Source organism: Nuphar pumila, chromosome 7, assembly GCF_984573655.1.
Source record: "Nuphar pumila chromosome 7, dmNupPumi1.hap1.1, whole genome shotgun sequence".
Classification (NCBI taxonomy): domain Eukaryota; kingdom Viridiplantae; phylum Streptophyta; class Magnoliopsida; order Nymphaeales; family Nymphaeaceae; genus Nuphar; species Nuphar pumila.
Window position 1 is genome coordinate 95,557,649 of NC_143255.1, and position 21,954 is coordinate 95,579,602.

Consider the following 21,954-nt stretch of genomic DNA (forward strand, 5'->3'; position numbering starts at 1 on the left):
AGTTTTTAGAAAACTCGCCTCCATTTTAAAAAATACAGAAAAAACTTGAGAGATGGGATTTGCCTGTCGGAACGAGGTTCAACCACTCATGGCGCCTTAACCAGGGGTAATTGAACCAAGGATTAAACAATATGCCTTGTTTATTCAAATGCCTAAAAAAATATTTTAAGTCCTAAAATGCATACATAGAGAAACAAACACACATATGACATGTCTTTTGAAAAAGTTTATTGAAAACATTATGCATGCCTAAAATTCTTGAAAAATATTTTGAAAGGAAATTTGAAGAAATCTTTTGAGATATTTTAAAATTGAATCTCTAAAAGGGCCAAATAACTAGATGTGTGGTTGTGTGGGCCCATGCATGATGCAATCTAAATCTAAATGGAGCATGAATGTGATTTACCAAAATGCCCTTTAGAAAGATTTGAAGAAAATTATTTGTAAATCCCCTTCTTTTATAAAATTCTTTTTTTGCATAAATGGGGATTTGTGCCTTATAAAATTCAATAAAAATGAATTTGCCACATATCCATGACTATGGACACGAGTATGTTTTAAATACATCTTTTTAAATTCAAAACGGTGGGTTTTAGAAAATATTTTGAAGTGATTTTTGAAAAATAGACTAAGTAAGTTCTTTTGCATAAATAGGCTTTTGTGACCTAAAAGATATTAATAAGACTGCAATTATATTTGTATTTTGACTATGGCCACAAATACAAACTCAATTAAGTTTTATTAATTTCTAAAAGGAGGGGTGCACGTGCCATTCGTGTTTCACCATAAGTGGGATTTAAAATATGCATATGTATGACAAACAATAACAATATTAATAAATAAAGAAACTATATGCATATGCAACCTAAGCTATGCATAAAAAAAAATCACTATTTTTTACTCTTTTATTACAATTTACATTGAGAAATTAAAGAGAAAAATAAAGAAAGAAAGGAAAAAATAAAACTTTAAACTTTCCTAAAAAATTAATACACAAGTTAGTATAGAAATGTAGGCTTTTCAGGATTTATTCATTAATATTTGGAAATCATAGGATATTATCCCAAAATAAGCCTTTCCATGCTTTTATAAAATAAAATTCCTAAGTAGTCTAAATGACAATGCATGATTTAATGGACTACTAAACTAAGCCTATTTCAGAAAATAAAAATTTGGAACTAATGGTAAAAAGACCAAAATACCTCTAGAAACTTAGGCTAATTGCCAAAATAATCCTAGATTCTAGAGTTTTAAAACAAATTTTGAAATATAGCTAATTCCAAAGACTAAATAAACTTAGATCAACATCAAATTGGGTGGAAGGCACCCTGACACAATCGAGAACATAATCAAATTTAAAAATCATGAAAATGATTCATAACATTAAAAATATAAGCAAGAAAATGTCAAAATTGCCCCTATTTCTGCATAACGGAATTCTGCAAAAAACTGGTTTTAGAAAAACAACAAAATAAAATATCAAATGACATCCTAAAATTCTGAAAATTGGTAAGAATACTCCTAACAACATTAGTAACAACTTGGAATCAAATTTTTTAAGAAAACTTGAAAGAAAAGTACTTATTTAGCCCCTGGTTATGAACACTGCAAAACAGACAGAGCATTTGATAGAAATAAAATAAGCAGAAAACCTGTAATGGTTTTTTGAGTAGAGAGAGACATAAACAAACTTGATTTTGACCCAAATTGAGTATGTGGACTCAGGACAAATTCTAGAAACATGTATCTTTTACATAATTCAAAAATCTTTTCTAGATCTTGAGACATTGATGAAACAAATGACTTCAAAACCTGTAAAACAAGAATAGAGGGCAGAAAACCAATTTCTGTAATTTGGCTGGTTCAAAGGGTAAATAAAGTCAAATTTTTCCAAAATTGTGGGAAAGGTTGATTAATAGGACCAGAAAACTATGCCATTTTATGGAAATTTAAAATCCATTACGGTTCACGCACAACTTCACGAAGTTGCCGCTCTGTTCTAGAAAACTAACTTGTTACAGAACATAGTGTTTTGTAACCAATCAAAGTTTTGGGCTGAAATAAAATAGCAAACGACCATGAAAAATCACTAAACTTTGTAGATATAAATCAGACATGTCAACGAAAAAGTCTTCTTTTACGGATTTGAAAAATCATCTTCAATTAAGGAGATATGACCCCGACAAGATGACCTTGGATATGCATTACGACTAAAACTGACAGAAATTAGGTTCCGATTTTAGCTATAAAAGAAGGGCTAATGATGATGAAAAATAATGAGATTTGGCCAAAGTAACATAGACACATGGGTGAACACTTCATAAAAAATTCAATTTGAAAAGGGGAAAATAGCTACATGAAATAACGATGCTAATAGGGAAGCCAAAATTAGGAATTGCAAGAAATGGTATAACTAGCAAAAGAGAATTAAAACCAACTGTCTAATATACCTAGAAAATAAAACTAGTCCTAATTCTACATGAATGCAGTAAAATAATTTAATCTAGATTAAAATAAAGAAAAAGGAAAAAAAATAAGTGCATGAAAAAAACTTCACTTTAGCTGATGACAAGAAGAATTCATCCATATGAAGGCTGAAGTCTAATTTTTTAACGGCTATGTATACATATGAATAAAAAAAATTACAACTATCAACTATACTTAAACATCCAAAATAAAGAAAAGAGGAGGAAGAGATCACATGTTCTTCTAAAAGAAAGCTTTGGATTTTGGGCGATTTGGAGAGAAGAGGCTCCACTTGAGTGCAAGCCGGCTGGTTGGTGTTGTTCTTTCTTGTTGCAACAAAGAAAAAAAGGAAAACAAGGAGGAGAAAGAAAGGGAGTACGTTGGTAAAAGAGAGAGCAAACCAACAAAGAAGAAAGAAAAAAATTAGGAAGAAAGTAGCCTCCCTCCCCTTTCAACGTAGATGCCTCACCCCTTTTTATAGTGCTGCCATAAAACAAGAAAGAATGGAAAGAAAGAAAGAAGGGAAGAAGGGAAGGAGAAAGAAAAGGAAAGAGAAAAGATTTTTAGAAAATTTTAGGAACTTGGAAATAAAAAAAAATGACAAGAATAAAAATAAATAGAAGAGGAAGAGAGGTCGACCTCCTTAGTGGGGTTCACTTTGGATCATTTTTTATTTTTTATTTTCTGCCTAAATAAAAACTTAACATAAAGAAAATACTAAAATCAAAATGGAAAGTAAACCTATTTTGCTAAGAATGCAAAATACACTTACCAATGTAAAATTATAACAAAAAAAGGAAACTATGAACTAGAAGACTCTAGATGTGGTGCCACCTAGGTGGGCCCCATCCATATTGGATCAGATCTAAGATCCACCTTGGGATCCTAACAAAAATCCAAATAAAAAATCCAATCTGGATCTAGATCCAGTACACATTAGTTTTGAAAAAGATAGTTCAAAATACCAAAATTTTGGAATGTAAAAGCGCTAGATTTAAAACGATTTTAAATCAATTGTTGAATCTAGATTAAAGACTAGATCAAAAGGAAATTTTGAATCCAGATCTAGATCCAAAGTTTTAAATGACAAATAAATTTGGATCTCAAACAATGAGCATGATCCATGCTAAAAAATGATGGACAGATCTTGGATCAAGGATAAGCTTTTAAAAATGGATCCTGGACATGATAAGGCAAATAAAATAGATCTTGGATCAAAGATGGAATTGGGAAGTGGATCCTGAATCAGAGATAAGGTGGTGGAGAGGAATCCCGGATACTACATAAGAATTGCAGAATGGGTCCTAAACAACAAATGATTGATGGGTGGACCCTGGATATCGAATGAAAGGATCTAGGTCCAGAAAACAAATTGGACCCTGGTACCAATAGCAGAGTGAGTTGGGTAAAAAGATTCAGGTCCAGAATAAAAAATGGATGTTGGACATCTGATTCAATATTTGATCAGATCATGTATCCAATATCTAGATAGTCACATGGGTTGGATCTCGGATACAGACAAGATATCAGATAACAAAATTGATCTGAATCCAGATCAGAAATCACCCCTGACTTATAAGTTGACCAGACTGCCTCTATTGAGAAATTACCAAGAATATATACAATTTTGTCCTCCTAGGCAGAGGAGTAAGGTAGGCTTCACCTTAGGGTGGGACCCTCTATAAGTCCTACGCCCTGTCTCGGCTAAAATCTCCTTGTTTTTAAAGTTTTAAAATTTCTCTGGTGGGTAACTTTAAAAATATGTGTAAGTGGCCAGTGATAGTGAAGTAGAGTGAAGAGTGACACTTAGAAAAACAAGATTTCAACTGGCTTGAACGAGGTTCTAAGGTTTATGAACTCAAGTGAACTAAGAAGATACTATCTCAACTAGATTCTCAGACCAGATGATTGAAAACAGACACAATTCTATGTGAAATAGTGAGAAATTCACTATAGAGTGAAGTGAGTAACAAGAGTATTCTAGGTGTAGTAAACAAAACACTAGGTTTGAACTAAAACTATAATCAACTGAACTAAGATGAACTAATTTGAAGCTCAAACAAACTAAATCCTAGCTAGGTCAACTAGGATTAATTCAATTCTAGCTGAAATGAGCTTAATTGAGCTAAAAATGCACTCCAACAATGTGGGAAAACAAGTTTGAACTGAAATTGGACCACTTGAACTCCTGATGAGCTCAAGTTAAACACAGGGAAATAAGATCAACAGAAATTTACTAATTCTGGGATAATTGGGTTGAGTTTAAGCTAGAAATGAGCTCATTTCACATGAAATGAACCAAATTTAGCTAAAATGAACAGGGTCTACTTATTGTGAGTTCAGGGGAGCTAGAAATAACTAATATTTTAGCTCTTCTAAGCTTAAAATGATTTTGGTTGAGTCTAACTAACAAGGATCTAGGGTTACCTAGAGGCCAAATGATAGTTTTTCTGGTAAAATTTGGTGAAATGATGCTCTCTCTCTCTATATATATATATATGTATGTATATATTGGTAGCAGCTTATTTTTCATAGTACAGAAATTAGTTATGCATTCACTTTTGAAATCCATCTATGCTTTTATCTACAGAATTGAGGTATTACTAGCATCCAGAACATATCATTTTAAATAGGTGGAACCAAAATAATATGAATGATCCCTAAGATGGTAAAGAACCTTAATGAACCCTATGGCGTATATTTTGTGGAGAAACTAAGAGATGGAACATCTCTTCATTTATGATAAATCGAGCATTGTACAACAAAATATTGAAGTCAGTTGGCTAAGTTTTACAATGGATTTGAATTTTGTCATGTCAAATGGGCCATGGTACATGGAAAATTAGGGTTTAGAACTTCCGATCAGTCCAGGAATCTTTTAATTACTGTATTCTAGTAAATGTACTATCCACCTACCAAATAGGCTTTCTTTTTGGAATCTTGATAGCATTTATGGGATTGTTTCCCTCCTATAAAAGGCATGCCGATGCATCAAAACGAGGGCCATGGTATTTTCAAACAGGACATGAAGCTCTCAGGCCAAAAGAGGACAGTGAATGGTGACCTTGCAACCCAAAGAGTAGGAAATGTTTTAATTAAGAGGATGGAATAGGTAGACAATGGCAATGGCATGTCAAGTGGCTCATTAGTTTTAGACATCTAATGTGGTAGAAATCTTGCAGTTCCATAGCCACAAATATTGGGATCGTGGACCACCTTACTAAATCAAGGTAGGGACTGGTGCATCCCATCAAGAGGACATATACGCATATTGTCAAGTCCAAGATGAGGGTTCACACCAAACAACCATGTGGTCTTTTAATATCATGTCTAAACCTACTTTGGTTGTCCTTCTTTCTCTATATATACAGCAGTGTTCCAAATTTTCATCAAATTATCTAGTTCTCAGTTCTTCTCATCACAATCATCTTGTGCGTGTTATTTCTTTCATCTTCTTCATCCTTCCAAAGGCAAACTTATTCACTCAATAGTTCAAACTAAGTGCACAAAATTATGGGTATCCGTGTGCCGCAATTGGTTCTTGCTAAGAAGATTGTTCAACAGGCTGTGGCCAGAAATGAATCACTTTTGATGGCTGACATCCCCAAGGGTCACTTTGCTGTCTATGTTGGTGAGAATCAGAAGCGGTTTGTGATTCCAACTTCCTTCTTGAAAAATCCTACCTTCCAATTATTGTTAAAAAGTGCAGAGGAGGAATTTGGATTCAAGCATCGCAATGGCCTCACAATTCCGTGTAATGAAGATGTCTTCCAAGCTCTTACTGCACAACTAACATCTAGATAGAGGAATGGCTCATCCACACCAGTCTTTGTTCAATTTTGCCTTCATAAGAAGGATGAACATACTTGGTTTATATAAGGGATCACATCCCATTGTAATCAAAGCGTCCATGAAATACAATTCCAATTTTTATTGGTCTAAACTCCTTTCACATTCTTTTCTTCCCTTTTTCTTTTTTTCTACAATGGCAATTCCATGCATTGGCTTTCCTTGTAAACATAATCAAGTTCAAATTGCCCCACAATCCTCTATAGAAGATGAATAGAATGTGAAATTTGTTGATATCTTCATCTTCATTATTTGCATCCTTAAGTTCATCTAATCTCTTTGCACAACATAAAATGGACCGATCGTGGTTGTTTATAAATCCCTTTTTAATCTTTCAAAAAGGGCCCAGATCCTTTTATTTGCATATGGACATGAAAACTGAAATCCAATCAAAGTTGGATTATACATGGATTAGAAAATTCTTTATCTAATAAGATCAAAATCAGGTTTTTGAATCAACATGTATTGGATTCGGATCAGTAAATTCTTGAACTGACTGGAATCAAGTCGGATTCGGTTCAAACTGATCAAATTTGGATACATGACCCAAGTAAAGCTGCTGATTGCATGTGTACAGTGTTACCCCGTGAGTTGGTCACAGCCCAAGTTTGTGGTTGTCACTGGTTCCTTTGTAAGAGTTCAGTGGAAATGCATGAATTACTATAAGATATGTTTTGAACAAGGGCACATGGGCGCCTGTTGAACATCCCAATAATTGTCCTATTGGGGGGTCCTTCTCTATTGTGTGATAGATGTGCATTTGATTTAGGTCTCATTGGGAATAAGTGGCTAAAATTTTCAGAGGTCCACAGTCTATTCCTGAAATTCAAAAAATCTGCTGGCATCTTAAAAAACAGATGGCTCGAGGGCCCCATATAGTTTAATATGGGTTGTCCACTCTCTAGAATAGCACCAATCAACTTAATGTGGTCATGTCTTGTGAGGATGTTATTAGGCCGACCCCAAGTGGTGAAACCACACTTTGCGAAATTCCATTTAAAACACGTCCTTTTGGATAAAACTTTGAATACGAAAAAAAAATTGAAACTGTCTTTATTAAAAAATATGCAAATAAAAAAACTCATTTTTTTTGCAGGGGAACATTCAGAACATAAAAAACTACAATTAGAAAAGTTACTTAAAAAGAAAACTCAATTATGGATCCATTTATATCAGGTTGCAGGTTCAGATCACACTCTTGAATTTGAATCCCGTAGTTCTTATAACCTAACTTTATTTTCAAGCAAAAAATCTACTATATATGTCCATTTTTTATGTTTTAGAAAAATTAAGAGCACAATAAACCTGTCTGCATTGTTTTCCAATTCTTTTACCTTGTTATGTTATTGTTTCTTTCATCTGTCTTTTCAAATGCAAGGTGAACCAGGTTCCTTTTGGGGTCCAGGGGGGCGACAGTTTCTCAATGCAAGGAAGCAATTTTCGATGTAAAATACTCTTGGAATGTTTAAAAATGGATGCCTGATCTGCAGAACAGGTCTTTAAGATTCTTGGCATATGCTTCTATAGCAAAGAGAAAGAATTGGATGACGAAATAACCCATTTTTCCCAATTTGTCCTATCCTTCAGAGAGAGAGAGAGAGTTTGAAAGTGTTGATATAAAACAAATTTATGGCTTTGTATACATGGGATTTAAATCCCTATTTTTTTACAATTGTGTATGTGTATCGACTACTTGAGATTGTTGTAAGATCTGTGCATCTTCATGCCAATTGCAATGTGAGAGCTCTGAAGACATCTTCACTGCATGGGATGGTGAGGCCCGTATTTGGATGGAAGCCATACTCCTCTTCAGCTTTTCTTAGTAATTCTTGAAATGTAGGACTCTTCAGGTAGGATGTTGGAATCACAAACCGCCTCCGATTGTCACCAACATAGACTGCAAAGTGACCCTTAGGGATATCAACCCCTGAAGCTGATCTATTAGTACTGAGTGCCCGTCGAAGGACATTCTTAGCAAGGATCAGCTTTGGCAAACGGGGAGCCATAATTGTAAGGAGAAGAAATGGAAGATGTAGTAGAAGATGATTATCACTCAAGTGATTCCATCGATGATGAAAATCGTTTGTTCAACTAACCTTATATAGAGCATAAGTCACAAGGTAGGAGTGAAAGAATGCAATATGCAAATTTTGATAGGCGACATGTTTCTGCATATGCATGTGGTTGCTTGTGCACATCCTTGTCAATGTCTCACCCAAGGGCCTACCTTGTCTAATATTGAATCCTCATTTGCATTTGCTCATTTTACCTATGTCCAATTGCCTTGATAGGTATCCACAATAGCATCTCAGGGATCAATCCATAATGGCTGCCTTGCGCAGCTAAATGGCAGAAATGGAAGACAGGCCCAATGCAGCAATCTATACATTATGGCCCACCAATAAAATCAGAGGGCTGCTTATGTGTGCGTGTGTAAACCATACATGGTGCATGAATGGATTATGTTTTGTATAGAATCAATGAATTTTGTGTATATGCATCATCATGATTATCACATGTGATGTTCAATAGAACCAGAAAAATCTGAGGAAGTAGTTGAAAACAACTTTTTAACTTCAAGTACTGTGATTGTGAGTCCCGCTTCCATTTTAAAATAAAATATGCTTTGACTTTTAAGATTACCAAGAATTTTTTAAGTGGACAGGTTTTCATACTCAGCACACTCGTTTTAGCATATGCCAAAGCTAGGCTGGTTCAATCCAAGCTGGGACAACTTGTTGTGGACATCCAATGTGGGAATGAATGACTGAGTCGAGTTAACAATCCATGTGGCTGCTCTGCTAAAATACTTGCTAGGTGTCAAATTAACTGCAGAGATAACATTAAAAAAAAGTCATCCACTTGCACTTGCAAATTATGTGTTCCCTTCATATAAGGCATATCATTTTCTATATCCTATTTGATGTGAAATTGTCTCTATATATATACAAAGTCGTGTGACATATTGAACATCAACCCTAGCTTTTCATCATCACCAATACCTATCTTCTTCTTCTTCCTCTGCTTTTTTCTTCTCATCCATTTCTAGAGAATCCTGGGTATTCTTTTGCAACAACTTGTTCTTGCTAGAAAGATGTTTTTGTAACACCTCGATCTGGGACTTTGAGAGTCCAAGTCCAGTTGATATTACTTTTTCGAGAAAAAGTATACAGAGTTCACACAGAGAAAATATCGCTAATTTTTTTTAATAGACTCAAATTCTTTGACAAAGTTCATCATTCATAACATACGAAAATAATAATTGCACGAGTGTTCAATGACATGAAAATAAAACTAACAATGTACTCCGAAATAGTTGATAATGTTCTATCTGCACTAGTGTACCTGAAACCTACAATTGTAATGATAAAGGGAGTGAGTCTGCAACTCAATAAAGAATATTTATAAGTAATAAATGACTTTAACTTGCAATTGTAGTGAGCTCTAAGCCTATAATCTGAGTTTAGTTTTTGACACAACACACAAGGTTTGTATATTTAAATTTTTTTCTTTTAACTCTCTCAATCTAATATTCGCTCACCGCAAATTATAACACTAGGTCGGTTATACCGGTCATAGCCATCTACGGACATAGCAACCCGTGTAGAACACCCCAATTCTATATTGTTGCCCAGACTATAAATCATACTCTCATAGTGATCCTTGGATTACCAGGCACTGTAGTGAAATAACCCTACCAATAGCTAGTCAAGTGGCCAGGCTCACACTCGACATGGTTCATGTTACATCCTAACCATAAATGATTTTACATCATCCATGGTTATCTAGAGTCTCCGATATTGTATGAATATAAAACCCTAAGTCATATCTTAAGTTCATTACCTTGAACCTTACTCTCAAGCTAATGTTTCACTCATTCTCCTACGAGTGCCATCGTGAAGTAATCACGATGAGTCTTATTCTCAATCTTAAAATACCATTAAAGTTCATATTTTGTATCATACTAAGTATGCAATGAGGTAGAGTCTCTACATCATTAAATCACTTGTGTTCCACTCTCCATGGTGGTTGTACTTTGGCCGCAAACCAAGTAGCTCTTTCCATAAGTCACCACTTCTAAGATTTAAGGTGTTAAGCATGCTAATCTTAATTTAAGTTCAAACAACATGACAAAATTTAAGATACTCAAGGCTAATCACAATCTCATCACAATGCATGTTATTCAAATAATATAACATAGATATGTTGTCATAAGACAATATTTTTTTCTAATATGCATGACATATTATGACTGACATATGCATATAATCATGTAATTGGGATTAACTTATGCATGATCATTCTATATATATCATATTCACACTCAAGAGTTACATTTATAAATATACTAATATACAACAAAAATAATTACATATAACGCAATATGATTTATTTATAACTAAGATTATTTATAATATCCCTTACTTCGAATGTGAATGCAACACTTTGGTCGCAATCAAATCTCAAATAGTTCTAACAATATAATTTGATCATCACACAAGCATGTCCATATTAATATACATATATTATCTATATTTTGATAAAATTATCAAAATACCTCTCTTATGATGACTTGCCAGACTTTGATTTTTGTGCCCTTGGTTTGATCAGAACCATAGGACAAGAAATTTTTTCTCTACAATACGAGTCCAACGCACCAAACCTCACTAAATTCTGACTTCAGAGTGCAAAGTTTTGCCTATTTTACTCAATCAGATATTACGTACACATATGGGTAATTTAGTCATTTCAACTCTTATAATTTGACCTAACTCATCCTAGGTCAAAACTGGTTCGACTTGAGTTTAGAGTACTAGGTTTAGTGAACCAAGTCGCGACCCAAATGGGTTTAGTTTCAAACTCAATTGAATTCTTTAAAAAATTATAATGGATTTGCTTACTAACATATGTGGATCCATATCCAGTTTGGTATAACTGGATTGGACCCGTCTAGGTTCAATTTTGTCTCAGCAAGAGATAGAGTAGACTAGTTCAGTTATGTCCCAGTTAGGAACAAACTGAATTTGATTCAGTTCAATTCCAACTAAATCCATACTAAATTATAAATTGAATCTAGATCTAGTTCTAATCTTGATTCATAATTGTCAGAATGGATCTAGACCCGGTTTTTATCTGGATCCAGAATTGATCCATCGAGCTATGAATTGGATCTTGATCCAGCTATATGTTGGATCCATAACTGATCTGAATAGTCTCAAACTAGATTCAGATCCAGTTATGATCTGAATTCAGTATTGTTCTATCCAGCTCCATACCAAATCCATACCTAATTTTGGCTGGATCCAATTCAACTTGGATCAATTCAGGCCAACTGGATCGAACTAGACCTAGATCTAGTTCGGTCTTGTTCAAACCAGACCCAACAGAGAACTGAGACCCTATCAGACCCGACTCAGTTTGGTTCAGTTAGAACTGGTTTGATCGATCGAGTCGGGTTCAAGACTATTGACTAGACTCGGTCTGGACTGAACTAGACCGAGTCGGTATTGGTCAGACCCAACCCAATCTAGGTTCACACCCAGGCCGATTCGATCTCACCGAGTTGGTTTGGTTCAGTTCGAACCGGTTTGGTCGATTGACCTCTTTTTTTATTCTTGATTCGATCTCGATCGCACCCAAACCGACCCAAGACCTGACTCGGTCTATTTTATCCCCCAGACCGAGTCGGTTCTATCAAAAGGTCTATGGTTAAAGTAGAAGGGGCACAACCCCTTCCAACTTTCCTTGACTTTGCTGACAATTACAAGTTTTTTTGGTATGATCAGAAGAGCCCTACAGAGATCTTGGTTTTTCTTGTATCAATTTCGATATCGTGGAATACGAATAGAGAAGAAAGGGTAGACTCATTAAGAAGAGATATGGGAATGCCCCATAAGTATAAGTAAAGTAATTTAATTAAGTGTGAAAGCTAAATGAATCTAAAGATTCATGTTCGGTTTGGGAAGAGATCATGGAAGTGAAATTAATGCGGAGATAATATACTTTCATTAAGTGATTTATTAGATAATTGAAAGCAGAGGATCTTGAGTATTATTTGCAATTCAGAAGAACTATCTGGAGGAGTTGTTGAGCAACTTGAAAAAGCATGGGCTCGCTTACGAAAAGTGGAAAGAAAAGCAAAGGTCGTATATTCTTCTTGCTGATCAATGATGATTATAATATCGAGTAACCCCATCATATATTTGATACCACCCACATATGCTTGAAAGTAAGATAATTGTCTCTTCAATATTGTTACATCTCATTTCGAGAGACATTCGAGTTGCTCCATCTCGGCTCTCACTCTCAAGTCCCTGAACTTATAAAGTCTTGTTTTTGTAGTGGACCAATTCATTGACATACTGTAAACACCTCAAATTTTCCAAGTTTATTTTTGGACACCCCCTTTTACATAGGCCAACCCCTTTAGCACAGTGTAGGAGTTTAAACCTTAAAAAAAATGTGATATATGCAATATAAGAATGGAAATTTAATCCCTTTTATACATATTGTAAATCAAACTTTTTCAGCCACTAAGCATTCAAAATTGTGTGGACACTAGAATGGAATCTTCTGTTCACCTTATCTGAAGTGTGAGAGCTGTAAAGGCATCTTTATTACATGGAAGGGTGAGGCCCATGATAGGATTGAACCCAAACTCTTCCTCTGCTTTCCTTAGTAATACTTGAAAAACAGGATTCTTCAAATAGGTCAGGACAACAAACCGCCTTTAATTCTCACCAACGTAGACAACAAAGTGTCCCTTTGGAGTGTCAGCTGCCAATGATGATTGGTTGCTTCTAAAAGCTTGTTGAACCTGTAAAACGCACCCGAATGGGGAAGACGATTCTCCAATCGTCTCCCCCACTCGTTGTGGGAAGGGAGTGAGGATAAACCTCACCCTCCCATCCGAACCCACAATCATCGAGTGGGATGGTGAGGTTATCCTCACCCACAGTGAGGGCTCACAGGGAGCCTCTCCGCCCATGAGACGAGAAAACCGAGAGAGAGAGAGAGTTGTACAAAGTGGGAGAGAGTGAGAGAGAGAGTACGAGAAGGTTATTGGAACATGCCGTCGAGAGAAGCCATCGGCAGGTATGCCCTTCCCCCCGGTTCATCATGTCCATCTTTTTCTTTTTTCTTTTATAAGGCCGACTTTCATGGCTGTCGAACAAGTTGCATAAAAAAGAGACAACGAAACCGGTAGCAATGGCTGCTTAATAATGAATTGAAGCTTGGACCGTGTATCAACGATCAACCCCGATAAAAGGTTTCATTGGAACAATTATTTATTTCAGGGTACATCTTTTTTTAGAGAAAGTGTGGGGATGAATGACAATAAGATATTGAAACATCAGTTTGAAAGAGATCGGGGTTCATTTTGGTAATGGTACTAGGAAATGGAATCTTAAAATGGCACATTATTAGATGCAATGTTTAAAGGTATCCATTATGATCTTTTTAAGAATTCAATTGAGTTTGAAACTAAACCCAGTTGGGTCGAGACTAGGTTCAATAAACCTAGTACTCTACACATAGAACGAACCTGTTTTGACCTATGATGAGTCAGCTCAAATCATAAGAGTTGAAATGACCAAATTACCTTTGTATGTACTTAATATCTGATTAAGTAAAACATGCAGAACTTTACACTTCAAACTTAGAATTGAGTGAGGTTTGGTGCATTGGACTTGTATCATAGAGGAAAAAACATGGTTTGGCAAGTCACCTCGAGAGAGATATTTTGATAATTTTATCAAAATATAGATAATATACATGTATTAATATGAACATGCTTGTGTAATGATCATATTTTATTTTTAGAACCACTTGAGACTCGATTGTGACCAGAGTATAACATTCATATTCAAAATAAGAGATATTATATGTAATTTTAGTTGTAAATAAATCATATTGCGATGTATTTTATCATCTTTGTTATATATTTGCATGTTTAGAAATGTAACTCTTGAGTGCGAAAATGATATACATAGAATGATCATACATGAGTTAATCGCAATAAAATAATTATATGCACATGTCAGTCGTGATATGTCATGTATATTAGAAAAAAATATTATCTTATGACAACATATCTATGTTATAATCTTTGAATAACATGCATTATGATGAGATTATGATTAGCCTTGAGTTCCTTAAATTTGGTCATATTGTTTGAATTTAAATTGAGATTAACATACTTAACCCATTAAATTTCAAAAGTGATGACCTATGAAAAGAGCTATCTGGTTCGTGGTTAGAGTATAACCATCATAGAGAGTGGGCCACTAGTGATTTAACGATGTAGAGACTCTACCTCATTGCATGCTTAGTATGATACAAAGTGTGAAACCTAATATCATTTTGAGATTGAAAATGAGACCTGTTGTGATTATTTTACGATGGCATTCATAGGATAACGAGTAAAAAAAAAGCTTAAGAGTAAGATTTAAGATAATGAACTTAAGATACGACTTAGAGTATTATATTCACAAACAATATCTGAGACTCTAGATAACCATGGATGATTTAAAGTCATTTATGGTTAGAATATAACATGAACCATGCCGAGTTTAAGCCTGACTGACTAGCTAATGATGGGGTTTCCCTTGTTGTTTCACTGCAGTGCCTAGTGATTCAAAAATCACTGAAAGAGTATGGTTCGTAGTCTGACAAATAATATAGAATTGAAGTATTCTACACGGGTTGCTATACCCATAGACATCTATGATAGGTATAACCGACCTATTGTTATAGTATATGGTAAGTGAGTATTAGATTGAGAGAGTTAAATGAAAAAATTCAAAATATATAAACCTTATGTGGTATGTCAAAAACTAAATTAAAATTAGGAGCTTAGAGACCACTACAGTTGTAAGTTAAAGACATTTATTGCTTATAAATATTCTTTACTGAGTTGTAGACTTACCCCATATATAATTACAACTGTAGATTACAGGTAAACTAGTGCAGGCATGACATGATCAATTATTTTGACTGTGCAACAGAGTATATTGTTAGTTTTATTTTCATGTCATTAAACACTCATATAATTATTATTTTTATATGTTATGAATGATAAACATTGCCAAAGAATTTGAGTCTATTAAAAAAAAATAGCAATATTTTCTCTATGTGAACTCTCTATACTTTTCTTCAGAAAAGTAATATCAATCGGGCTTAGACTCTCGAAGTCCCAGATTGGGGTGTGACAAAACCATCTTTCTAGCAAAAACAAGTTTTTGCAAACGAATACCCAAAATTCTCTAGAAATGGATGAGAAGAAACAAGCAGGAGGAAGAATAAGAAGATATGGATCGGTGATGATGAAAAGCTGGGGTTGATGTTCAAGATGTCACACGACTTTGTATATATAGAGACAATTTCACGTCAAATGGGATATAGAAAATGATATGCCTTATATGAAGGGAACACATAATTTGCAAGTGCATGTGGATGACTTTTTTTTTAATGTTATCTCTGCAGTTAATTTGACTCCTAGCAAGTATTTTAGTAGAGCAGCCACATGGATTGTTAACTCAACTCAGTCATTCATTCTCACATTGGATGCCCACAACAAGTTGTCGCAAACTTGGATTGAACCAGCCTTGCTTTGGCATATGCTAAAAAGAGTGAGCTGAGTATGAAAACCTGTCCACTTAAAAAACTGTTGGCAATCTTAAAAGTCAAAGCATATTTTATTTTAAAATGGAAGTGGGACTCACAATCACAGTACTTGAAGTTAAAAAGTTGTTTTCAAATACTTCCTCAGATTTTTTTGGTTCTATTGAACATCACATGTGATAATCAAGATGATGCATATACACAAAAATGTCCTCCAGTTCATTGATTCTATACAAAACATTATCCATTCATGCACCATGTATGTTTTTCACACACACACACATAGGCAGCCCTCTGATTTTATTGGTAGGCCATATGTATAGATTGCTGCATTGGGCCTGCCTCCCATTTCTGTCATTTAACTGCGCAAGGCAGCCATTATGGATTGATCCCTGAGATGCTATTGTGGATACCTAACAAAGCAATTGGACATAGGTAAAATGAGCAAATGCAAATGAGGATTCAATATTAGACAAGGTAGGCCCTTGGGTGAGACATTGACAAGGATGTGCACAAGCAACCACATGCATATGCAGAAACATGTCTCCTAGCAAAAATTGCATATTGCATTCTTTCACTCCTACCTTGTGACTTATGCTCTATATAAGGTTAGTTGAACAAACGATTTTTGTCATCGATCGAATCACCTGAGTGATAATCATCTTCTACTACATCTTCCATTTCTTCTCCTTACAATTATGGCTCCCCGTTTGCCACAGTTGATCCTTGCTAAGAATGTCTTTCGACGAGCACTCAGTACTAATAGATCAGCTTCAGGGGTTGATATCCCTAAGGGTCACTTTGCAGTCTGTGTTGGTGACGATCGGAGGCGGTTTGTGATTCCAACATCCTACCTGAAGAGTCCTACATTTCAAGAATTACTAAGAAAAGCTGAAGAGGAGTATGGCTTCCATCCAAACACGGGCCTCACCATCCCATTCAGTGAAGATGTCTTCAGAGCTCTCACATTGCAATTGTCATGAAGATGCACAGATCTTACAACAATCTCAAGTAGTCAATACACATACACAATTGTAAAAAACAGGGATTTAAATCCCATGTTGCATACAAAGCCATAAATTTGTTTTATATCAACACTTTCAAAGTTTGGATCTCTCTCTCTCTCTCAAGGATAGGACAAATTGGGAAAAATAGATTATTTCGTTCATACTTTCATCATCCAACTGTTTCTATTTGCTATAGAAGCACATGCCTAGAATCTTAAAGACCTATTCTGCAGATCAGGCATCCATTTTGAAACATTCCAAGAGTATTTTTGATAAAAAATTGTTTCACTTACTAAGTTACACTAAAAGAAGAGCATGTTTTAGTATTGGGACATTTCACTCAGTTAACAGTGAACGAAATGACAATAATTTGTTAAATACTATGTCACATAGGGTGTGGGTACGGGTGTGGATGCGGCACTTTAAAAAAACTTGGGTGCGGATGTGTGGATATATATATATATATATATAAAATTTTTAACAGTTTTAAGTTAACACTGTGTATTTGTGTGCATTAATGTATTTATATATATAATATAGATAAAAATGGACTTGATTAGGGTTAACTGAATCTACTTTTGGATAGAAATGGACCTTAGTGTGGTTGACTTCACCTAACATAAAGGAAGCTGTGTTCAAGTTTTGCACTCGCCTGGGTGTGGGTGTGACGCGGGTGCAGTGCCTTGTTAGAAGAGTCCGCGTGACATAGGTTAAATATTGAATACAGGATTTAAAACGTTTTTTCTTTTTTTAGTTTATTGCATTGAGAAACTGTCGATGCCCCCCCGGACCCCAAAAGGAGCCGCCTGGTTCACCTTGCATTGAAAAGATAGATGAAAGAAACAATAACATAACAAGTGAGGTAAAAGAATTGGAAAGCAATTCAGGCAGGTTTATTTTGCTCTTAATTTTTCTAAAACATAAAAAATGGACATACATAGTAGATTTTTTACTTGAAAATAAAGTTAGGTTATATGAACTATGGGATTCAAATTCAAGAATGTGATCTGAACCTGCGACCCAATAAAAAATGGATCCACAATTGAGTTTTCTTTTTAACTTTTCTAATTGTAGTTTTTTTTGTTCTGAATGTTCCTCTGCAAAAGAATAAGTTTTTTTTAATACTTTTTAATAAAGACAGTTTCAAATTTTCTTTTCATATTCAAAGTTTTATCCAAAAGGATGTGTTTTAAATGGAATTTCGCAAAGTATGGTTTCACCGCTTGGGGTCGGCCTAATAATATCCTCACAAGACATGACCACATTAAGTTGATTGGTGCTATTCTAAAGAGTGGCCACCCCATATTAAACTATATGGGGCCCTCGAGCCATCTGTTTTTTAAGATGCCAGCAGATTTTTTGAATTTCAGGACTAGACTGTGGACCTCTGAAAATTTTAGCCACTTATTCCCAATGAGACCTAAATCAAATGCACATCTATCACACAATAGAGAAGGACCCCTTAATAGGACAATTATTGGGATGTTCAACAGGCGCCCATGTGCCCTTGTTCAAAACATATCTTATAGTAATTCATGCATTTCCACTGAACTCTTACAAAGGAACCAGTGACAACCACAAACTTGGGCTGTGACCAACTCACGGGGTAACACTGTACACATGCAATCAGCAGCTTTACTTGGGTCATGTATCCAAATTTGATCAGTTTGAACCGAATCCGACTTGATTCCAGTCAGTTCAAGAATTTACTGATCCGAATCCAATACATGTTGATTCAAAAACCTGATTTTGATCTTATCAGATAAAGAATTTTCTAATCCATGTATAATCCAACTTTGATTGGATTTCAGTTTTCATACCCATATGCAAATAAAAGGATCTGGGCCCTCTTTGAAAGATTAAAAAGGGATTTATAAACAACCACGATCGGTCCATTTTATGTTGTGCAAAGAGATTAGATGAACTTAAGGATGCAAATAATGAAGATGAAGATATCAACAAATTTCACTTTCTATTCATCTTCTATAGAGGATTGTGGGGCAATTTGAACTTGATTATGATAACAAGGGAAGCCAATTCATGAAATTGCCATTGTAGAAAAAAAGAAAAATAAAAGAAAAGAAAGTGAAAAGAGTTTAGACCAATAAAAATTGGAATTCTATTTCATGTATGCTTTGATAACAATGGGATGTGATCCCTTATATACAACCAAGTATGCTCATCCATCTTAAGAAGGCAAAATTGAATGAAGACGGTGCGGATGAGCCATTCCTCTATCTAGATGTTAGTTGTGCAGTAAGAACTTGGAAGACATCTTTGTTACATGGAATTGTGAGGCCATTGCGATGCTTGAATCCAAATTCCTCCTCTGCACTTTTTAATAATAATTGGAAGGTAGGATTCTTCAAGAAGGAAGTTGGAATCACAAACCACTTCTGTTTCTCGCCAACATAGACAGCAAAGTGACCCTTGGGGATGTCAGCCATCAAAAGTGATTCATTTCTGGCCACAAACTGTTGAACAATCTTCTTAGCAAGAACCAATTGCGACACTCGGATACCCATAATTTTGTGCACTTAGCTTGAACTAGTGAGTGAATAAGTTTGCCTTTGGAAGGATGAAGAAGTCGAAAGAAATAACATGCACAAGATGATTGTGATGAGAAGAACTGTGAACTAGATGATTTGGTGAAGAAAAATTGGAACTCTACTGTATATATAGAGAAAGAAGGACAACCAAAGTAGGTTTAGACATGATATTGCAAGACCACATGGTTGTTTGGTGTGAACCCTCATCTTAGACTTGACAATATGCGTATGTGTCCTCTTGATGGGATGCACCAATCCCTACCTTGATTTGGTAAGGTGGTCCACGATCCCAATATATGTGGCTATGGAACTGTAAGATTTCTACCACATTAGATGTCTGAAACTATTGACCCACTTGACATGCCATTGCCATTGTCTACCTATTCCATCCTCTTAATTAAAACATTTCCTACTCTTTTGGTTGCAAGGTCACCATTCACTGTCCTCCATGGCAAGCAATCCATTCTACTGAAAGTAGACCCAGTACTGGGGCAGAGTACTCAGCCCAACTGGGTGCTTCCACGCATCCAAGCCCACCCTTCCCAAACGCGTCTTGGGGCCCACCCTCCCCCAGGACGGTGGTTAATTGACCACTGTTTTGGGGTTGAATGTCCCCCCAAGACAGCTGACAGGACCAGTTGATCTGAGTACCTTGCTAGGTATTTGGCCCGAGTAGTACTGGGTCAGGCCTCCATAGTGCATATTCTACAGGTCATTGTTGAGAAGAGTCACAAGCATTGTTCACATTGGAAAAAAATAAAGAAAGGGTGTTGAGGAGCCATTTGGGGAGTTCAGTAGGCAGTTTAGGCATCTATTCCTTTGTATAGGCACCCAAACACAATGTTGGCAAGTACCTTATCCATGAAGAGGCGCTTGCCAATTGCAGGAATTGGAGGCCTTTCATTTTTTGCCTCCCTCTAATGCCTAGCTTACAACTAGTTGGTTTGTACCCAGCAAGACCTCTCTATGCAATCCTGTTGGTTGAAACCATTGTTGCACACAACTAATCATGATTTAAAGAAACTTTGTTAGTCATTTGCATTAAAAGGCTCAATCAGAGAGATCAAACATCAGAGAGACAAAAAACTTGTGGGATAGATATATTGTGGGAAGCCCACAAAATCCAAAACTTGTTAATCTGTTGCACAAAAAATCTCAAACAAAGAGATATCAAACACAAGAGAGACAAGTTGTAGGATATAGATATGTTGTGGGAATTGCACCAAGAATCATGTTTATTTTTTTAATATATTTACATGAAGAAACCACCCCAAGATCAGAGATCTAGCTGCTCTGGCTCTGCCTGCCATACTTCCAGTCGCTGTCCCGACAGCGCAAGGATCAAATCAAACATAGCAAACCCAAAAATTGTGAAAAGGAAATGTGAGATAGCATATGTATAACTTATGCAGGGGCAAAAAAACCTACACCATATGCATCTTATTAGGGCATCATGGTCACCCATACTCAGCATAACATGTGATATCTTAAGAAACGCACATCATTAATAACCATTTTGAGTAGCATTCACTCGAATCTTTGATAGCTGCCCTATTGATTTTATGCGGGGCTTAATGTCAGTAGTTAGAGGCTACATAGGATGTGTACCCTCGTTTCTGCTGGGTGTTACCTACTCAAGACAATTTACTGACCCCACCCCATATGCTACCTTGAACAATGTCTAGTACAATATCTTGATACAACGTATAGGCAGAAGAAAATTGGGTGTTCATTATTTAGTAAAATAGGTTCTGTGAAATAGCAACAAGGAATAGTACAAACAGCCACATGCTATTGTAAAAACATGTCTCCTGGTATTCATAGCACACTGATATCCTTCTCTCCTTTACAATGTAACTTATGCTCTATATAAGCTTATTGGAGCTGGAAAATTGTTTCATCAAATCATTTGGTTCATCATCATCTTCTTCTTGGTATTGCTTTGCTTCTTTGTCTTAAGAATTATGGCTATCCGTTTGCCACAGCTGATCCATGCTAAGAAGGCTATCAGGCGGGTGCTTAGTACAAGTAGATCCACCTCGGGAATTAACACTCCTAAGGGTCACTTTGCAGTCTATGTCGGCAATGATCGGAGACGGTTTGTGATTCCAACATCATACTTGAAGAGTCCCACCTTCCAAGGATTATTACAGAAAGCAGAAGAGGAGTATGGCTTCCATCCTCACATGGGCCTAACCATTCCATGTAGTGAAGATAATTTTAGAGCTCTTACATTGCAATTGGCATGAAGAGGCACTTGCGTTGTATTGAGTATACATCCAAACTTGTAAAAAGTAGGGATTGAAATCCCAATGTATACATAATCATAGTAATGTTTACAACAATACTTTTTCAAACCTCTCTCTCTCTCCACACTAAAATATTGGACAAGTTAGAAGAATACGAATTTCTATTGCAACAGTGTCTTCAACCATCTCTCTATTTTGTCCTTTTAACAC

General features: G+C 35.6%; 4 protein-coding genes across 4 annotated transcripts; 2 read left to right on the forward strand and 2 right to left on the reverse strand.

Annotated features, from left to right (window-relative positions):
- Positions 1-5,979: 5,979 nt before the first annotated feature.
- On the forward strand, positions 5,980-6,270 carry LOC149832530 (auxin-induced protein 15A-like). Its single transcript, XM_090013263.1, has one exon. The coding sequence runs from the start codon at positions 5,980-5,982 to the stop codon at positions 6,268-6,270; it is 291 nt and encodes a 96-aa protein (XP_089869389.1).
- A 1,766-nt stretch (positions 6,271-8,036) lies between these two features.
- LOC149832531 (auxin-induced protein 15A-like) lies at positions 8,037-8,321 on the reverse strand. Its single transcript, XM_090013264.1, has one exon. It carries the CDS (start codon positions 8,319-8,321, stop codon positions 8,037-8,039), a length of 285 nt encoding a protein of 94 aa, XP_089869390.1.
- An 8,316-nt stretch (positions 8,322-16,637) lies between these two features.
- On the forward strand, positions 16,638-16,922 carry LOC149832532 (auxin-induced protein 15A-like). Its single transcript, XM_090013265.1, has one exon. It carries the CDS (start codon positions 16,638-16,640, stop codon positions 16,920-16,922), a length of 285 nt encoding a protein of 94 aa, XP_089869391.1.
- A 2,258-nt stretch (positions 16,923-19,180) lies between these two features.
- Positions 19,181-19,471, reverse strand: LOC149832533 (auxin-induced protein 15A-like). Its single transcript, XM_090013266.1, has one exon. The coding sequence runs from the start codon at positions 19,469-19,471 to the stop codon at positions 19,181-19,183; it is 291 nt and encodes a 96-aa protein (XP_089869392.1).
- Between the last annotated feature and the right edge of the window lie 2,483 nt (positions 19,472-21,954).

Excerpts from the sequence above, each read along its gene's own strand:
- LOC149832530 (XM_090013263.1), top strand. The coding sequence starts at position 5,980 with ATGGGTATCCGTGTGCCGCAATTGGTTCTTGCTAAGAAGATTGTTCAA.
- LOC149832531 (XM_090013264.1), bottom strand. The coding sequence starts at position 8,321 with ATGGCTCCCCGTTTGCCAAAGCTGATCCTTGCTAAGAATGTCCTTCGA.
- LOC149832532 (XM_090013265.1), top strand. The coding sequence starts at position 16,638 with ATGGCTCCCCGTTTGCCACAGTTGATCCTTGCTAAGAATGTCTTTCGA.
- LOC149832533 (XM_090013266.1), bottom strand. The coding sequence starts at position 19,471 with ATGGGTATCCGAGTGTCGCAATTGGTTCTTGCTAAGAAGATTGTTCAA.